This window comes from Taeniopygia guttata, chromosome 11 (genome assembly GCF_048771995.1).
Source record: "Taeniopygia guttata chromosome 11, bTaeGut7.mat, whole genome shotgun sequence".
Taxonomy (NCBI): Eukaryota; Metazoa; Chordata; class Aves; order Passeriformes; family Estrildidae; genus Taeniopygia; species Taeniopygia guttata.
The window spans coordinates 10,055,057-10,073,171 of record NC_133036.1 but is presented as its reverse complement, the minus strand read 5'-3'; the positions used below and the strand labels follow the sequence as shown (position 1 = coordinate 10,073,171).

The window sequence follows — 18,115 nt, the reverse complement described above, 5'->3', positions numbered from 1 at the left end:
TAACGTGAGCGCGGGGAAACTGCGGGCGCGGCACCGGGAGCGCGGAAAGGGAACGGGACCGGGAGCGGCTGGGAACGGGGAACAGGTACCGGCATCCTCCGGGCAGGGCAGGGACCGGCCGGGGGACAGGGAACAGGTACCGGCATCCTCCGGGGGAGAGCAGGGACCGGCTGGGGAACGGGGAACAGGTACCGACATCCCCCGGAGGAGGGCACGGACCGGCCGGGGAACGGAGAACAGGTACCGGGACCGGCCGGGGAACAGGGAACAGGTACCGGCATCCTCCGGGGGAGGGCAGGGACCGGCCGGGGAACGGGGAACAGGTACCGGCATCCTCCGGGGAGGGCAGGGACCGCCTGGGGAACAGGGAACAGGGACCGGCATCATCCGGGGGAAGGCAGGGACCGGCTGGGGGACAGGGACCGGCATCGGGAGCGGCCGGGGAACAGGGAACAGGTACCGGCATCCTCCGGGGGAGGGCAGGAACCGGCTGGGGGACAGGGACCGGCATCGCCATCCTCCGGGAGAGGGCAGGAACAGGGACCGGCACCGGCATCCCCCGGGGCAAGGCAGGGACCGGCCGGGGAACAAGTACCGGGACCGGCACCGAAACCAGCCGGGGGACAGGTACCGGCATCGGCATCCCCCGGAGGAGGACAGGGACCGGCCGCAGGGTCTCGTCCTGTACCGGCATCCCCTGTGAGAGGACACCGGCAGCGAGCGGCGGAAAGGGCCGCCTAGAAGGGATGGAATTTGGTGGCCCTGAGCTGGTGGCAGCCCATGGCAAAGCAGGCACCGCTGGCTCTCAGGCTGTGCTGGGAGCATCCTTGTTTCCCACCCAAAATTCTTCCCGTGGGGCAGTAAATAACAAACGAACGAGGGAGAGGCAGTCCTGTAAAATGTAGAGCCCAAAATGCCTGGGAAGTTGATTCAGGAGCTGCTGATCACTTCTGTCGTGGCATGGAGGTGACAGGGAGGGTTGAGCCTGGCACTTTGTGTTCCTTCCTTGTCCCTGTGAGGGTTTGGGATGCAGTTTGGAGCTGGCATTTGCTCCCCAAATAGTGCTTGGTGAGAGGAGCTGCTGCCCCCTCCGGGACAAATCCTTGTGCCAAGAGCAGCCAGGGACAGCTCTGGTCCCCCAGCATGGCCTGCCCAGTGTCACTTGCTCAGGTGACAGCACAGCTGGGGGCTTGAATCCCCATCCCTCTGCTTCCTCTGTGATTTATCCTGCAGCAAAATAGGAATGAGCAGAGCACTGAGTCAGCCGCTTCTGGGAGCGGAACTTCGGTAGAGTTTGTAGTCACTCAGAAGGAAATTGCCTTGATTTTTAAATTTAATTTGAAAAGAAGCAAGGGGTGGGGTGGAGATGTGGGCTGGAGATGTTTTGATCTTAGAATTATGGAAGTGTGAGCTCCCAGAAGGGTTTTGGCTGGAAGGGGCGTTAAAGACAATCTCATTCCGCGGGCAGACATTGGCGTGGGGAGCTTCCAAAAGCTGCAGGTGCCAACCGAGCGGGGGGAAAACCATCCCAAAAGCTGTGCTGGGATGGGAATGGGAAGGGTTTGCATGCACCCCTGTCCCTGCAGGATGTGTGACCGCAACGGCGGGCGGCGGCTGCGGCAGTGGCTGATCGAGCAGATCGACAGCGAGCTCTACGCGGGGCTGGTGTGGGAGAACGAGGAGAAATCCATGTTCCGCATCCCCTGGAAGCACGCCGGCAAGCAGGACTACAACCAGGAGGTGGATGCTTCCATCTTCAAGGTAGGGCCAGCTCGGTGATGCCTTTTCTTGGTGCTGCTGCTTTTGTGCCGCGCTCTCGCTGGGTTTTACGGCTTTAAACCTTGCAGGAGATGCTGCAGTTGGTCTCCCAGGGTAGTTTTTCTTTGGTTTGTTTTTTTTTTTTTTGATGATTTATTTCTGTTTATCAAAAATTAGGACCAGTTTTAGGTTTTCTTCTGTGTCCTGAGAAGCGGCTTTTGACCTGCTCTAAACTTCTCGTCAGCTGCTCTTGGTGACTTATTAATTTTTATCAAAAAATTAGGACCAGTTCTAGGTTCAGGATTCAAATTGGATTCATCCTGTTTGAATCCAGGTGTAATGTGAGGAGCGGCTTTCGACTTGCTCTAAACTTCTCATCAGCTGCCCTTAATGATTTATTCATTTTTATCCAAAGCTAGGACTAGTTTTAGGTTTGGGTTCAGCATGTTTGAATCCAGGTTTCACTTGAGAAGCATCTTTTGACCTGCTCTAAACTTCTCATCAGTTTTTCTTGATTTAGTCCTTTTTATCAAAAATTAGGACCAGTTTTAGGCTTGTTTTTGTCCTGTTTGAATCCAGGTGTGACGTCAGAAGCATCTTTTGACCTGCTCTAAACTTCTCATCAGCTTCTCTTGATAGAATGCTGGATTTATATTAAAAAAACAAAAAAGATTTTGTAGGTGGGAAGGAAGGATTTCACTGAAGGAGGGGGTTTCCAGTTTTGGAAAAAATGGGAAAATTCTATCCTGAAGCAAAAAGTTCAGGTCTTCTCCAGGAATTCCCTTCCCTCTGACCCCACTTCCAAGTATCTGTACTAGTGAAAGAGTTAATTTCAGTAAGAAATTACTGAATGGTTTGGGAGCACTGAGTTATGAGGGTAATCTTGAACTCAGCCCTCTAAAAATACAGAAATATCTATAAAATAAATCAATATGTATATTTTAAAAAATATGTGACATTTTTCATTCTTCCTTCTGGGGTAAAATACGTTCTCCTACCAAAAGCACAAATTAAGTTCTGATCTTGGAAAACCAATTTATTTATTTATTAAGGTATCAGCGAGGAGCTGAAAAATAAGGCTTATTTTGATTTTTAATTGAGCAGAGATTCCTTGTGCTCCCAGCATCTCCTGACCCGTAGGTGCAGAAGTGAAGCCACAGGTGATGATTTTGACCTCTGCTTTTTGAAAAAACTGGCTTTTAAAAGCCTTTTTTGCATTTCTGAGGCAGGCAGTGCTGCTCTGCACCCCAAAACCCCCCCAGGTGTGGTGGCTGTGCAGTCTAGGAGTGAAACAGCAAATCCCCAAGAGATGCTTGAGAGAAGGGGTGCAAGATGCAAAATGTGCCACCCCAGCTCTTCCTCCCTGAGAGGCTTTGTAGGGCTCACAGGGAGGATTTTCTGAGGGGTTTTTAATTCATTCTTTGCTTTAGGCTTGGGCTGTTTTCAAAGGCAAGTTCAAGGAAGGTGACAAAGCGGAGCCGGCCACGTGGAAGACGCGACTTCGCTGCGCCCTGAACAAGAGCCCCGACTTTGAGGAGGTGACAGACAGGTCCCAGCTGGACATCTCCGAGCCCTACAAGGTCTACAGGATCGTGCCAGAGGAGGAGCAGAAGTGTGAGTTGCCCAGGAAAGGGCTGAGCCCTGCTGTGAGCACAGCCCTGCACCTGAGCAGCCGTCCTGGCCAGCCCCTGCTCTGCCTCTGTGCCTGTCCTGCTCTGCTGGTGTCCCCCTGCGGTGGCAGGGAGGGGAGGAGAAAGGTTAGGTTGGGTTTATTTAACCCGGAGAAAGGTTAGGTTGGGTTTTTTTTTTAACCCCTTAAACCCCTAGGAGATACAGGACAGCTGCAGCCTCCTGGGAGCTCCCATTCCCTAAGGATGTTGTAGGGGCAAATTCCACTTTCCCTGCTTGGGAGCGGGACGTGAGCCTCAACCTTTTTTTCCTCCCAACCCCTGCCCTGTGAGGATGGTGGGGAGCTGCAATAAATCCCTTTTCTTGCTGGAGGAGCAATAATTTTGCAGAGAGCTGCTCTGATGTCCGGTGTGGCTCAGCTCACACTAACTCTATTTGTGGTCAGGGGAGGCTGTGTGCTTTGTCCTTTTTTTTTTTAAGTTAAAAACTTACCAAAAAAAAAAAAAAAAAGAATGAGTTTAGCAGTCAGGAAATCTGCCTTTAGCATCTCTGTCCCCTGCAGCCCGTTCACACAGGGGCTGTGCTGCCACTATGCAAATGGCACTGCAGGTTCCCACCAGCAGCAGCACTGCACTGGGGTGGCTGGTGGAAAAAAGAGAAGCAGCAGCCCCAGCCCCAGTCTCTGGGGTGCTCAAAAAAACCCCAAACCCTCTCCACTGCTCCAGCTCTGTCTCTGCCACCAGCCAGGCTTTTGATTTTTCTTGCTGCTGGTCCCTGTGCTGGGGGGAAAATGAGTTGTAAAGTGATTTTTGACCCTAAACAAGCAGCTCTGGAGGGGCTGTGAGCCTCTCCAAGGTGCTGTTACGTGGCTCTGATGTGGTTCCTGCTTTCATAACTTTCACGGGGTGAAAGGTTTCCAAAACCCTTCCAGAGGAGCTGTGCTTGGCACGTGTGGCCGTGCTGACTGCAGCCCCACCTCTCCTTGCAGGCAAAGCAGGGGTTGCCAGCGGGAGCAGCCTGGCTGATGTCGGTGACATGGACTGCAGCTCCTCTGCCATCGAGGACCTCATCAAAGAGGTGAGGCCTCCTCCAGGCAGGGGCAGCCCTCGGGTCTGGTCTGGGACAGCACTGCCCAAATTCCCTCTGCAAAGCTGCAGCGTTGGGTTTGCAGCTTGTTCAGGTGGTGCAGGAACTCAAAATGTCCCTCAGACATTTTTGGAGGTTCCAGGCCCAGGTCAGAAGCATTTGAGACCCTGGCAGGCAGCTGGAAACAGCTGTGATTTTGGGTTTGAGCCATGGAATGATTTACCAACCTTGCAGGAAGAACAAGAAATCACAAAAGTTTAGATATTAGAGTAGAAGTAGTCACAAAGTAGAGGGAAGAATTTTTGAGTGCTGTACAGGGGGGGTTTGGTTTTGTACATGGGGGTCAGAGGTTTTAAGATGGAGGGATTTGGGCCTGCCCTGTCCTCCCTCTTTCTCCTTCCTTACCTCCATGTTCTTGGTGATGTTGGCACTCACAGATTGGTTTAGAGTAGAAAAGCACCATTTAATATAGGTAATAGGCATTGGGGACAAACTGTACCCATGTAACACGTAATGTACCATATAAAAGACAGCAGCAGCCCTGGGCAGAGGGGAGAGAAGAAGCAGTCGGGAGTCAGAGAGGATGTCAGGGTGTGTGTGTGCCTCTGCCTGAGCTGTGAGCAAACCACAGCAGCCCCAGGAGAAAATATTTTAGATAACTTGCAATAAATGTACCACTTTAAACTTGCTAAATATATTGCTTAGTCTAGTAACTACAACACTAACAAAACTACCCCAGCTAAAGAAAAAAAATACAATTTCCACACTAAAAGACAGATAAGAAAGGCTCCTCAGACCTTGAAAGAGACAGGGCAGAGTAACCCAGGAGTTTTCTATACTTTCTGACAAAAATTGAGTACAAGTGTAACTAACTATAAGTATAATGTGAAATCAGCTGAATGAATATGCATTAACCTATTATAAAATTCTCTACATCTAGAAATTAGTAAGAGTAATAAAAAAATTTAAAATTCTCAAAAGTATGCACGTTCATTAAAAAACAATAAGTCCCGACATGCGTTCACAACACTATAAATAAAAACATACCATTCCCTACAAATCTTTAGTAGAATTGTAGAGTTTAATTTTTCATCCACGTTTCACCAGAGTGAAACTTCAAGTTTCACTCTTCAAGTGCCTCGCTGGAGGCATCAGAGCTGCTCTGATCTCGGTGTCTGCTGTCCCCCAGCCCTCCTGTGTGGATGAATACCTGGGCATCATCAAGAGGAGCCCCTCACCCCCCCAGGAGACCTGCAGGAACCCCCCAATCCCCGACTGGTGGGTGCAGCAGCCCAGCCCTGGTAAGTAGCCAGCAGCTTGTGTGGTATTTGGGAGATTTTTGGGGCAGGAAAAATCTTCCTGTGTGGGGTTACGGAATGGGGAGCAGTTTATTTTATCTTCCTGATTAAGAACGTTGGAAGTACTCATTAAGAAATGCAGCTGGGAGCTTTTTGCTGGCATTTCCCATGTGGGAGCTGGGAAACCTGGGATAGAAAATGAAGGGGTTGGTGGGGGGAGCTGGGGGATTGGGATTTGGGAATGCAGGCTCAGCTTGGCTCTCTGTGCCCGCAGCGTTGCCCCTGATGAATGGATACTCCAGCTACGAGCAGTATCACTCAGGTAAGGCGCCTCACCTGGCCACCAGGTGCCCCTCTCTGGTGGTGGGGGCAGGAGGTGGCTCTGGCTCTGTCCCCCACCTTGAGGGGTGCTTTGCTTTGGGTTTAGGAGGTGCTGCACCCTCCTGATGATCCACATTTCCACGCTGGGATGGGGGCAGAGAGCAGCAGTTGCTTGGGATGGTGGGATCAGGCAGCCTTTGGAATAGGGGGATCTGCCCATGGCATGGGGAGGGTGTGGAGCAAAGGCAGGAGGAGGAAGTTCAACGTGTTTCACAGCCACAAACTAAACCACCAGAAGTTCCACCTCAACACGAGGAAAAACTTCCCATGGAGGTTGTCAGAGTGTTGGAACAGCTGCCCAGGGAGTTGTGGAACATTCAGAGAGGAATTCATGGAACAAACCCCACCTGGATTTGTTCCTGTGTCACCTGCTCCAGGTGACCCTGCCTGGGCAGGGGGCTTGGACTGGCCCAGAGGTCCCTTCCAACCCCAACCATTCCACAATCCTGTAAACCCTGGGAGCTCTCCCTTGCTGGCCAGCCCTGGAGATGTCCCTGCACCAAGAGAGAATCAATCCCAGGAGATCTGGGACGTGGGCAGGGCAGCGAGGAGCCGCTTTGTCCTTTCCTGATGCACTTCCATCACCTCCCAGGTTACTCCCAGATGGTGATCAGCTTCTACTACAGCGGGAGGCTGGTGGGCCACGTCAGCACCTCGTGCTCCGAGGGCTGCAGGATCTCCCTGGGGCAGCCCTCGGGCCACGGGGAGAAGCTCTACGCCCCCGATGCCCTGGAGCATGTCCGGTTCCCCTCGGCCGACGCCATCCAGAACGACCGGCAGAAGCAGATCACCAGGAAGCTCTTTGGCCACCTGGAGAGGGGTGTCCTCCTGCACAGCAACAAGCAGGGCATCTTCATCAAGAGGCTGTGCCAGGGCAGGGTCTTCTGGAGTGGCAACACCATGGCCTACAAGGACAGGCCCAACAAACTGGACCGGGAGGAGGTGGTGAAGATCTTTGACACCAACTTGTTCTTCCGAGGTTTGTAGGAGCCTCTTGGTTTCTTTGGTGTTAGGGTTTCTGCTCTTTCCTGTGGGGAGAGAAATCCCTGCGTTGGTTGGTTGGTTGGAGGTGATCAGCCAGCAGATGTGGTGGACAAGCCTGGCTGGCAGCAGTTTGGGGTGGGGAAACCTTCAGGAGGGTGGAGAGAGGATGGGAGAACAGGGATATGACTCTGGCTAGCAGCTCCCTGGAAAAGCTGAGGGAATTCTGGGATCCTAAAGCCTTGGCACCATGCACAGAGGGTTTCTGGAGCTTCAACCCAGAGTGAGACCCCTGTGGAAAAAGGGTGGAGCCCTTTTTCCTTGCAGCACTTTGAATCCCTTTCTGCTGCGTTCCCAAGGGTGAGCAGGTGAGACCACCAGGCCTAGGAAAGGACAATGTTTGGGATCACGTGGCAAATCCCAAAGCTGGAAGCTTTGCTTGAGCCCACAGCTTCCTTGTGGGGTGTTCGATGGCAGGGCTGGGTAACAAAGGCTGGCAGCTTCTGGAGGGCAAATTCCGAGTTTTCCTTTGTCCTTGCAGAGCTGCAGCAGTACTACAACAACCAGGGCCGCTTCCCAGACAGCAGGGTCATGCTGTGCTTCGGGGAGGAGTTCCCAGATGCGGTGCCACTGAGGTGTAAACTCATCCTTGTCCAGGTACGGGGGGCTGCCAGGAAAAGGGACCCAGACAGGGTGGGAATTCTGCCAGCAGAGCTCCACGCCCTGCACCACGGGGCATTTGGGTGCCTGGATTGGGGTGGGAGTGTGGTGCTTTTCCACAGCCTCCTGAGAGCTGCTTGGGCTGCTGATTGTCAAATTCCTGGAGCTGGGTTGGCAAATGAAACTCCTTAATGGCACGAGTTTTGTGAGCTGCAGGGAAATCTTTCCTTCTCCTCCTGATCCTGCACTGGCGTTGGGACTTCTGCCTTTTCCTGTGGGAAATGGGGAAGTAAATCCCTGGACTGGTGGATTTCAGATCAGTCAGTGGTGTGGCCAGCAGCTGTGATTGGCAGCAGTGGGGTTGGGAGAGCTTAGGAGGGTGAAGGAGGGGATGGGATGTGGGTTCAGCCCTCGTGGCTCTGGTCAGAAACTTCTCCTTGGAGAAGCTGCAGCAGCTGTAGGGTTGAAAAGGCTCAGGACAGGGGGTTCAGGGGGTTTCTGGAGCCTCTTGGGATGTGACAGGGAGGGTGTGGCATCCCCTCTCGAGCAAGCAGAGACCCACCAGGTCTGTGAGGTCCTGTGGGGATTTTACAAGACCAGAGATGGGTCCTGTGCCTCCTGCACAACTCCTGACCTTGTCACCTCCTGTCGTTTTGGATGTCTGCCCCAGCGGATCACTCTGGATGTGCTGGGACACCCCCCAGCCTGTCCTTGCACCTCAATATCCCTGCTGGCAGGAGCTCCTGGGGCTGCTCCTTTATTCCTGGAGGTGCTTGTGGAGCCAGACCTGCTGTCCTGGCAGGACCTGCCCCCCTGTGCTCTGCTGTGTGTCCCCCACCCCATGTTCCCTGGATGGAGCAGCAGGAGACGCCCAAAGCGGACGCTCCTCGCTCCATCCCTGACCTTTTTCCTTTGGCCCAGGTGGAGCAGCTGTACCTGAGGCAGGTGGTGGACGAGGCTGGGAAGAGCTGCAGCTCCAGCCCCATGCTGCCCGTGGCTGAGGAGCCCCAGCACGAGCAGGGCTACCGGATCTTCCAGGACATCTGCACAACGCGGCCGCTCTTCCGAGAGAACCAGCAGATCGCAGTCTGAGCCCTGCCCCCCTCCCAGCCTGGGCTTACCCACACCCAGATTAATCCCATCAGTGCCTAAGTGTCCTAAAATGCGACACTAAAAAGCGTCCTTTAGTTTTTTTTTTCTTTTTTTTTTTATTTTTGGAAAGTTGGGTTTTGTTCTTTGCCGTTTCCAGTCTGTATAAATTCAGAGGTGGAAATTGCCGTGAGCGAACAGGTTGGATGTTCAGTGTTTGTCCTGTAAATGATTTATGATGATAAAAGTGACTTTTTTGGTCACAGGACTGTCTAGAGCATCCAAGCTGTGCAGGAAGGTCAGGGCTGGCTTTGCTTTGTGTTGCCTTTGTTAATGGCCAGTCAGGCAGAACCAAAAATCAACAGCTGTAACCACCTGCCCCAATAATCTGCAACTCAGACCTTGCTGAGAGCAGCAGTTTGATAGGAGGTGACTCTTGGAAAAGCCTTAGGATGCTCAAATTTAGGAAATTATATCCAGGAATCAGCTTTCCCCCTTCAAAGAGTCCTGCTGGTGAAAGGCAGGGTGTGCCTCCCAAAGAGAACTCCTGAAATCTCTCTTTATTTTTGCTGTGAGATTTATGTGTTTCTCTTTCCCACCAAAGCAGATTGAAATTTGGAAACTGATGCAGAGGTTCTATATGTAAATACTGACTATAAAAACTTGGGAATCTTAATTTTTCCTGACCAGAGCCAGAGTTTATATAAATATATAGAATTTTAATTTTTCAAGATTGCAGCATAGTGTGAATAGCTGGGCTTCACCCTCCCAAACACACGTGTGGGGCTCTCCCAAGCGTGTCCAGGCAGCGTCATCCATGTGTAAATCCTCATTTTCACAGCCTCTGTGTGTGCCCCCAGCTCTGGGGAGCTGCTGGTGCCTCCCAAAGCAGGACTGCACGTGTGTGCGTGCCACCAAAGCTGCCTATTTATTGTATGCCTGAGGTTTATTAATTTTTTGGGTAAATTTTTATATCTCCCTGCAATTAAAGTGCTATATTTTGTATTCCTCTTGCAATGTGGTTTTTGGGTGCAAGGAGTGGGGTCTCGGAGCTGCTGGGGGGAGTCTGAGACCTTTGCCTTGCCCCCAATTTGGTTTTGGTGGTGGGGTCTGTGTTAAGCCTCTCTCATCTCCTTCCTCTTCCTGGACTTCCTGGATTCATCTCCAGGCAGGAAAAAAGGAGTCAAAATGCTGTAATGCAATGGAGGGAGGGAAATGGGATTGCTTGGAGATTCCCCCATGCCAGGGAGGAGGAGGAAGGTGTGTCCCTGCTCATCTGCCACAGCACTGAGCTGCGTGTGGTGCTCCAAGGTCATGGGGTGGGGGCAGATTTTTATGGCTGTGTCCAAGAACTTCCTCTTTTTCCTTTTCCCATGGGAAATGGGAGCATTTCCCCAGTGTCCTGTTGTGGTGCAATCCCAGCTGACAGCCAGGTGCCTCCTTCATTCCATGTGACCCCTTCAGGGGAGGGGGAATTGCAAAGAAAAGCTTTGCGGGTTGACAGCAGTTTAATATTTGGAAGAAATTCTTTACTTGGGGAAGAAATTCTTCCCTGTGAGGGAGGTGAGGCCCTGGCACAGGGTGCCCAGAAAAGCCCTGGATCTGTGGAAATACTCAAGGCAAAGTTTGAAGTGCTTGGAGCAGTCTGGGACAGTGGGAGGTGTCCCTGCCCAGGGCAGGGGGTGGGATGAGATGAGTTTTAAGGTCCCTTCCAGCACAAACCATTCAGGGATTCCAATTATAAAAATATCAAGTGTAGCAATTGCAATGAAAGGGAAAGAGGAGTAAAAGTGAAGGGAAGCAGGTGAGGCACGATACAATTGCTCATCTCTGCTGAGAGGAAAATGAACTCTATTCCAGCAGAAAGCAGGACACTCCATCTCCATCCACATTTCTCAGGGTTCTGGTCTAGGGGGGTGCCTTGAGATGGGAGAACTTGAGCTTTGTGATCAAGCATGAGGATTGAGGGAATTCCTCCATCCTTGGCCCAGCCCTGGTGGTGCTGCCTGTGCCCTTGTGCACATCCTCTGCAGGAATTGCAGCGCTTGGCTCTGGTGCTTGTGAGGAGAACTGGCTGCACACCACAATTTAGAATGCACCAAGATCCTAAAGGCAAAGGTGACCCCAAATCCTGTAGGCTCCTATGGGATCTGTGCCCCTGGGGTGGGGATGGCAGCTGTGGGTGCTCTGTGAGCACTGCTCAGCCTTTCTCTGCTCTTCCTTAGCAGCCCGTGGGCTTTAATCCTGCTCCAGCCCTCGCTGCTCCCTCAGAGGGTGAGGAAGCTTCACCTCCTGTGATGCCTTATGAAAGCTGAGCGAGAACAGAGCTAAAGAATAAAGCAGAGATTTATGAAAGGATCTCCTCCATGGATCCACCTTGGGCAGCACCAGAGCCCAGCCAGGGCTGCACCCAAGGTGAACCAAAATGGTCCCAAAATGAACCCAAGGTGAACCAAAATGGTCCCAAAATGCACGAGTGCTCCCAGGGGCTCTCCCTGGGATCAGTTCTGCTCCATTGGCACCTTGGAGTTCATTGTCCCATTCCAGCTTTAGCCCAGGCAGTCCCACCCTGCTTGTTTTTCTCTCTCCAGCCCACGGTGTTTGTGCTCCTGGGCTGAGATTTGGATCATTTGTCCTTGGTGCCCAGCTGGAGCAGGAATTGTTTTGTCTCCTGCTTTGTGCAGAGCTCAGCATCCCCTCATGTGAAACTCAGAACTGCACTCTAAAGCAGCACAGAGTGTCAAAAATATAAAAGCCAAACCTGAGGCATCACCTGAGGGCCTGGCAGGGTGGAGGTGGGAGTGAGGCACCCGCTGTGGGCTGTGCTGGAACAACACATGCTGGAATGGAGCTGGGACGGCAGAAACCCCACTCGTGGTTTCCCCAGATGCGCAGGACCAAGTCCTTCCTCAGAAACCACCACCTTGAGCTCGCCTGGAGCCACCTGCTCCTACCCAGGGCTCTTTCAATTTCCACCCCAGACCGCGGAAGAGCCGTGGGGAGCTGAGGTGCCTTGTGCTGCACTGGTTATTTTTAGTTTTGTCAGCGTGTCTCAGAGCCCACAGCTCGGTTTGGGACCTTAACCAGTGCCATGGCTTCCATCCCAGGGAGATTCCAAGAGGAAATACCTGGTGGGTGAGGAGGGACTGGGATGCAAGAAGGGTAATGAGGTGGGCATGTGGTTGTGGGTAGGGGTCCTGTTTTGGCTCAGGTAGGGCTGGCAGAAGTGTTTTGGGCTTAGGTTTAATGCCTGGATTTGGCTTGGGTTTAGTCCTAAACTGGGTTTCCCCATCTGCAATCCACCATGAGGAAGCCTCCGAGGCTGAAGCTCCAGCACAGATTTCCAGGTGAGTACACTGATTTCACACAGGGGTGCTCCAGCCCAGAGTCACTGAAGCTTTTGTGAAATTCCAGAAGGAATTCCTGCACTTTTCCTGCAAGCCAGGCCGGAATGGCACTGCCATCCCCATCTGGGGGTCTGGAAGAGCCCCAATCCAGAGGCAGTTTCTGCATCCCAGGCACCCATCCCTGCATCCCAGGCACCCATCCCTGCACCTTGCCTGGCACTGGGCAGCCCCAGGGAACTGCTGCTGCAGCTGTGCCCTGTCCTGGTGGTTTTGGGCGACTGGTGACTCAAATACTTTCGTTGGTTTCTGTTCATTTGGGTTCCTCTCTGTCACCTCCCTGAAGCGAAACCTCAGTGCCAGCGTTGGCTCCTCTCTGTTAGTGGCTTGTCTGCTGGCAAGACCCAAAAGTTTTTGGCTGAGGACGCTGTCCCCAACCCTGGGTGTGATTTATCCCCTGCATCCCCTCCGCTGAGTGATCCTCCTGGTGTAGCAGGATACTGAAGCATAAATAAGATGCTCGGATTGCCCTGCCCAAAATTCTTGCTGCTTTTTTTGCTGGTTTCCCACGCTTGGAGTCAGAGCAGCAGCAGCATCAAACTCCTTCTTCATGTCAAGGTATCTCCTTGCTTCCCAGGAAGGCCTGTGGGGATGGAAGGGAATTTCTGGGAGTTGCCCAGGCTGAACTCCTGCCTTCAGGAGCAGAAGGTTCCACATGGGAAGGAGAGTGGAGCTTGGTTTCCGTGAAGGAAACCTTAACTTGCAGGACATACAGGGCTCCCTCAAGAATATTTGGAATTACCAAATCCTCCTAACATCTGGCAGGGAAGGCTGGACCAGGGCAGGAAATTTGGGGGAATTTTCTAAGATTTTCCAACTTAAAGATGTCTAATCCATGGTAGAGGAACATTTTGATTTCTGGGTGCTGCAAAGGATGTGCTCAACACTGCAGCCCCTTGATGTTTTGTTCACTGACTCAGGGATGTAATTTGGGTCCAAAGCCAAGCATTCTCCTGAGATTTGTGGCTGGAAGGCAGGTGGGCCTCTGGAAAGTATTTTCCTTGGGAGAAAATGAGCTGGTTATAACCTGGGTTGTATTAATCTTGTTCATCACGTGGTGCTGGAGCTTTCCAGGACACGCCCCTCACCAAATGCCGAAAATGCCACTGACGGTGGCTTCAGGAGAAGAATTCAGCATCCACGAGTCCAACAAGTGTCTGCCCACCACTCCCACATGCCTGAAACCCAATGTGAGGAGTTTCCTAGTGCCAAATTTGTGTGAAGAACAAGTTTGGTGGTCTGGGGAGGAGGAGGGCGAGGTTTGTCCCAGCTAAATCCTGAGATTTACCCCAGCTCAACCTGGAGAAAGAGGAAAAGCTCTGCAGGCATCTCCATCCAGTGCTCTGCAACCACAAGTCAGTGGCAGGTCCCAGCTCACAGTTGAACTGCTCGGGAATCCAAGAGCCACCAGCTCCAGCTGCTTCCTCCAACCTGCCCCCGCTTGGCACCGGCCCCCCCAGGCGCTTCTCGAGGCGTTAGAAAACAAACAGTCACTTTTTATTTCTAGACACCAGCCTCTCCAACTGGTTTGATTGCTCAATGCCCCCGTTTCAGCACAGCAGCCTGTCCAGAGCCAGCTTCTCCGGGCTCTTCCTGCCAGAGTGTTGTAATCTGGGAGCAGCCCCCTCCTCATGGGCCAGCAGGATTTCTCCTTGGCAAGGCAGGAGAGCTGCATGGAGGCTCCCACCTCCTTTTCCAAAGGGATTTAATCACAGAATCACAGAATAATGAGGTTGGAAGAGACCTCTAAGATCATCAAGTCCAACCTGTGCCCTAACACCACAACCAGACCATAGCACCAAGTGCCATGTCCAATCTTTTTTTAAACACATCCAGAGATGGTGATTCTACCACCTCCCTGGGAAGACAATAACATTTATACCCCCTTAGGTGGTTTTATGGCCAAGGATGATGATTTGTGGTGGAAACCTGGCAGGAAAACCCATCCAGAGTTGCCTTTGGTGGATCTCAAGGGCTTTGCCCCATTTTGTGACTGTTTTTTTGACACGGTTTCATGTGACACTTTTCAATTGTCCTTTGGTTTGGGTGGATGGTGGGACTTGGTTCGAGGGCCAAACCATGAGGTCAGAGCTGTGGAGGCAACACAAGGATCGGCCAAAGGCAGCTCTGCATCTCCATCAAAAGAGGGAAGAGGAGGTGCTGGGAAGAGCTGAGGGTGAGGAGGATGAAGCTGCAGGAATTCCTCAAGCTGGACTTGGCTGCAGGAAGGTCTCGTTCAGAAGAAAGGAGATCCCAAACCCCAGAAAACGTGACAGCCACTTAATTTTCAGAATCAGCTTTTGCCAGGTGCCCTTTCCCTCTGCAGATCTCTGCCTGAACATCAGACACCAGGTCCTGGAAAAAAGCTGCAGCCCCAGCAGCAGAGACAGCACAGGGACGAGGAGAAACACGGTGATATTTGTTCAGAACTTTGGGTTTGTTATGAGACCGAGTCTGAAACCACATCCAGGCTGAAATCCCCTCCCTTCCCCCTCAGTCTGCATGTGCTCAGGGGCTGTGTGCTGCTCTGGCATATTTTTATTGCAGGTGATTTGTTTGTGATGAGGAAACACCCGGATGCACCCAGGAGCCATAAAAGTCAGTGGGAGATTTTTGTGGGGGTCTGGGGAACCCAGAGCCACCAGGTAACCTGGGGCTCTGCTGCTCTTCCTTAGAGGGATTTGGTCTCAGCCCTCAAATGGAAATGGGAAGAAGCAAAAGGGCATTTCAGGCCATTGCACAAGGAGATCTTTGCAATGTGGTGGTTAAAAAAATACTCAAAGCTGGAAAAATATTCCCTTTCCTTTTTTTTAACCCCAATGTGTGAATGTAGTTGAGTGTTCAGAAGAGTTGCTCCAGCTCTTGCTGAGAGAATAATTCACATGGGTTATGTAAAACCTCCTTACTCTGTGCTGGATGTTTTTCAGAGAAATGCAAATCACAGAAACGTGGAAGGATTTGCGTTGGAATGCACCTTAAAGCTCATCTCATTCCAACCTCTCCCTAGAGGCTGGAATACCTTCCACTGGACCCAGCTGCTCAAAACCCCAAAAGAATTACAAGATTTTTAGTCTTTGGAGCAATTTGTTTCAATAATATAAATTTCCAGCGTCCCATGGTTCTTGCTTTTTTCTTCTGTTGGGCTTCAGAGTGAGGACTGAGGGATGTGGAAGCAGCAGTGGTTTGAAACGAGTGATTCCCTGCCTGTGTCTTTCTGTTCTGTATTTGGGGAGTAACCACTTCTCCCCGAGATAAATCTGGCTCATGGACAGGTCTGCACGGTGCAGAAGGCAGGTTGGTCCTCCCAGGGATCATGGCTAGAAAAGAGCAAGAGGGATCATTTTGGGGAATGTTTTTACACCTCTGCCCCAGAAATACAGTCTGGTTTTGTTTTTGGAGGAGGGTCTGGACACCTCTTTGGTAAAAATACCAAATATTTCAAATTTGCTGATTTGCTTTGCTGCTTCAACCGAAGTTTTCTCTGTTTGCTCCAAAATTCTCATGACCAATGTGGCCTCCAGTCCTTCCTCAGGCAGATGTGAGGTCTGAAGGAGACCTGGCCCAAGGAGAGATGGGAAGAGCCTCTTTCTCCAGGTGGAGAAGGGAAGGGACCACTTGCTTGCATTTAAAGCAAGGAAGGGAAAAATCAGCAGGAAATGTTAACTTGTGGTGCCAGCAGCAAGGACAAGGAGAGCCTGGAGGAAGGAGGCTCGTGGTGGGGAAGATGAGGAAGGTGAGGAAGGTGGTCTGTGGGGTTCACCACCGAGCAGGAGATGGAAAAGGTGGGTGAAAGTGAGAGATGGTGGTGGTTGGAGGGAGGTTCATTGCTGATGCAGCTCAGGAGAAGAGTGAACATCTACCCTGCCAAATGTCCAGCTCTGGTCCTACAAACATTGTCGCTATAGGACACGTGAAAGCACAACGCGAGCCACCTGCTATTTGCAAGGTAAAAGAGAAAGTTTATTTTTTGACTCTAACTTTTATACTTTTCCAAAGGCGACAGTGGATTGGAGAGTGAATGGGCCGCCTCTCCAAAGATATTGGATAAACCACTAGTACATCAAGTCTCTCTACCCCCATGAAGGAATGCAAAACAATATGTTGTTTATAGAAATTGTGTGGGAAAGTTTTCTAACAGAATGTAAACTCAGAAGGCTTTAGAAAATTTTAAGAATTAGGGCGACACAAACATCGTCCAACACATCCCTGGGAGGGGAAGCGTGGCTGAGCTGAACCCCAAAACCAGGGGCTGAGGGAAGCCTGGGCCGTGGGCTGTGGCTGCTCCATGGACATCTTCAATGCCCTCAACCTGCTCCTGGCTGTGGGGACCAACCCCTGTGGAGTGATGGCCAAGAAAGAGCTGGATGACGTGGGGATGGGATCAGAAAGGAGAGAGGGGTCCCACCCCGTTGGGCAGGACACAGCAGCAGTCTCTCCTGCAAGAGGGGGAGTCTCCTGGGCTCCTCCTGGGGAGCATCTCTGCTGCACGGTGTCTGCTCGATTCCTCTCTCCAGCCCACAGCCAGTGGCAGTGCTGGCTCTCCTCCTGTGAGGCTGAGATCAGGCAGGAGACCAAGATCAGGCTGAATGGTGGGGAAACAAATCCCTGTCCCCACCCTGGGTGGCTCTCCCCTCGGGGTGGATGTGGGAAACTCTCGGTCTCGACAAGAGTCTGGAAATTCTGGGGTAATTTTAACCTTGCCGTGGGCTGTGAGAAACTGAGGGGTTTTACAGCTTGGCTGTGCTGGGCACTCGAAGTCATGGGGTGCAACTCCCCCAGGAGAAACACCGAGTGCCAGCTGGAGCAGGGCAGGGTCAGTGTGAGCCCTCAGGACTGTGATCCTCTGGAATGTCCTTTCCCACCTTCTCAGGCTGAGGGCTTTGCCCTCTGCTAATACAGAGCAGAGATGGCTCAGGGCAAGTTGGTTCTCAAGGAGGGCAATGGTTTGGGGTGTTTAGAAAAGGCACAATTTTTAAATTTTCCCCAGATTTTGTCGGTTAAGCTTTTTGCTGTAAGGGTGAGTCGTGAAGCCAAGAGGTATCAGGAGGGTTTTGAGTACCAGGGAGGATTTTGTGTGGCAGGCAGGTGTCTGGCCAGGCTGGTTGGCCAGCACCCATCCCATTTGGATGGCCTTTGGGCCATCTAGTTTGAACTAGATGACCTTTAATAATCCCTTCTGTCCCAAATTATTTTCCCTGGCCTGGAACTCTTCCTGCTGTGAATTTGAAACTGCAGAGGTCTTGATGTGAAAGCAAAACCTGGCCTTGGTTTTGCCTTGTTGAGAAATTATTCCGTATTTCTGGTAAAGTGACATCATCTTTTTGAGCTGCTGCAGGAAAAAGTGTCACTGTGTCATTTCTGGTCCTGTCTCTTAATTTTGGTTCTTACTCACAGAATTCCAGAAAGGTTTGGGTTGGAAGGAATTTTAAGGCTGATCCCACCCCAGCCCTGCTGTGGCAGGGACACCTTCCACCATCCCAGGTTGCTCCAAACCCCTTCCAACCTGGCCTTGGGCACTTCCACGGATGGGGCAGCCACATTTTGAAGAGTTTAAACACTTCAGCACAACAGTGGAAAACTGGGGATTACCCTGTAATTTTAATGAAACTGGTGGAGTTTGTAGCAGCTTCTTTCTAAAGTGAGAAATGAAAGGAAGGCAATAAACGATGCCCGGAGCTTCTGGAGCATTTTTACACAGAAGCTCCAACCTCAGGTGCAGAAAAATCTTTGCTTGCCCATGAAGGCTCATTTTCCAGAGGCTGAATACCCCGGGGCCGGTTCTCACCTTGCCCCAGGGTGAATTTGTTCCTCTCCAAACAACCCGGAGCT

The 18,115-nt window shown here is 51.7% G+C and overlaps 1 protein-coding gene across 3 annotated transcripts; it reads left to right on the top strand.

The window, feature by feature from the left end:
- On the top strand, nt 1–9,887 carry IRF8 (interferon regulatory factor 8). Of its 3 annotated transcripts, none has more exons than XM_030282357.4 (9): nt 1–85; nt 1,587–1,761; nt 3,189–3,372; nt 4,376–4,464; nt 5,663–5,774; nt 6,046–6,093; nt 6,745–7,131; nt 7,675–7,790; nt 8,715–9,887. In XM_030282357.4, the coding sequence occupies exons 2-9, from the start codon at nt 1,588–1,590 to the stop codon at nt 8,883–8,885; spliced, it is 1,281 nt and encodes a 426-aa protein (XP_030138217.4). In that variant the 5' UTR covers nt 1–85; nt 1,587; the 3' UTR covers nt 8,886–9,887. The 3 variants fall into 3 exon arrangements, with proteins under 3 accessions (XP_030138217.4, XP_072790383.1, XP_072790382.1); XM_072934282.1 differs by lacking the exon at nt 1–85 and adding an exon at nt 300–323; XM_072934281.1 differs by lacking the exon at nt 1–85 and adding an exon at nt 420–456.
- Nucleotides 9,888–18,115: the final 8,228 nt, after the last annotated feature.

Excerpts from the sequence above, each read along its gene's own strand:
- IRF8 (XM_030282357.4), top strand. The coding sequence starts at position 1,588 with ATGTGTGACCGCAACGGCGGGCGGCGGCTGCGGCAGTGGCTGATCGAG. Across the intron at positions 3,373-4,375 it reads GCCAGAGGAGGAGCAGAAGT|GCAAAGCAGGGGTTGCCAGC; the intron begins GTGAGTTGCCCA and ends CTCTCCTTGCAG. Across the intron at positions 4,465-5,662 it reads TCGAGGACCTCATCAAAGAG|CCCTCCTGTGTGGATGAATA; the intron begins GTGAGGCCTCCT and ends GCTGTCCCCCAG.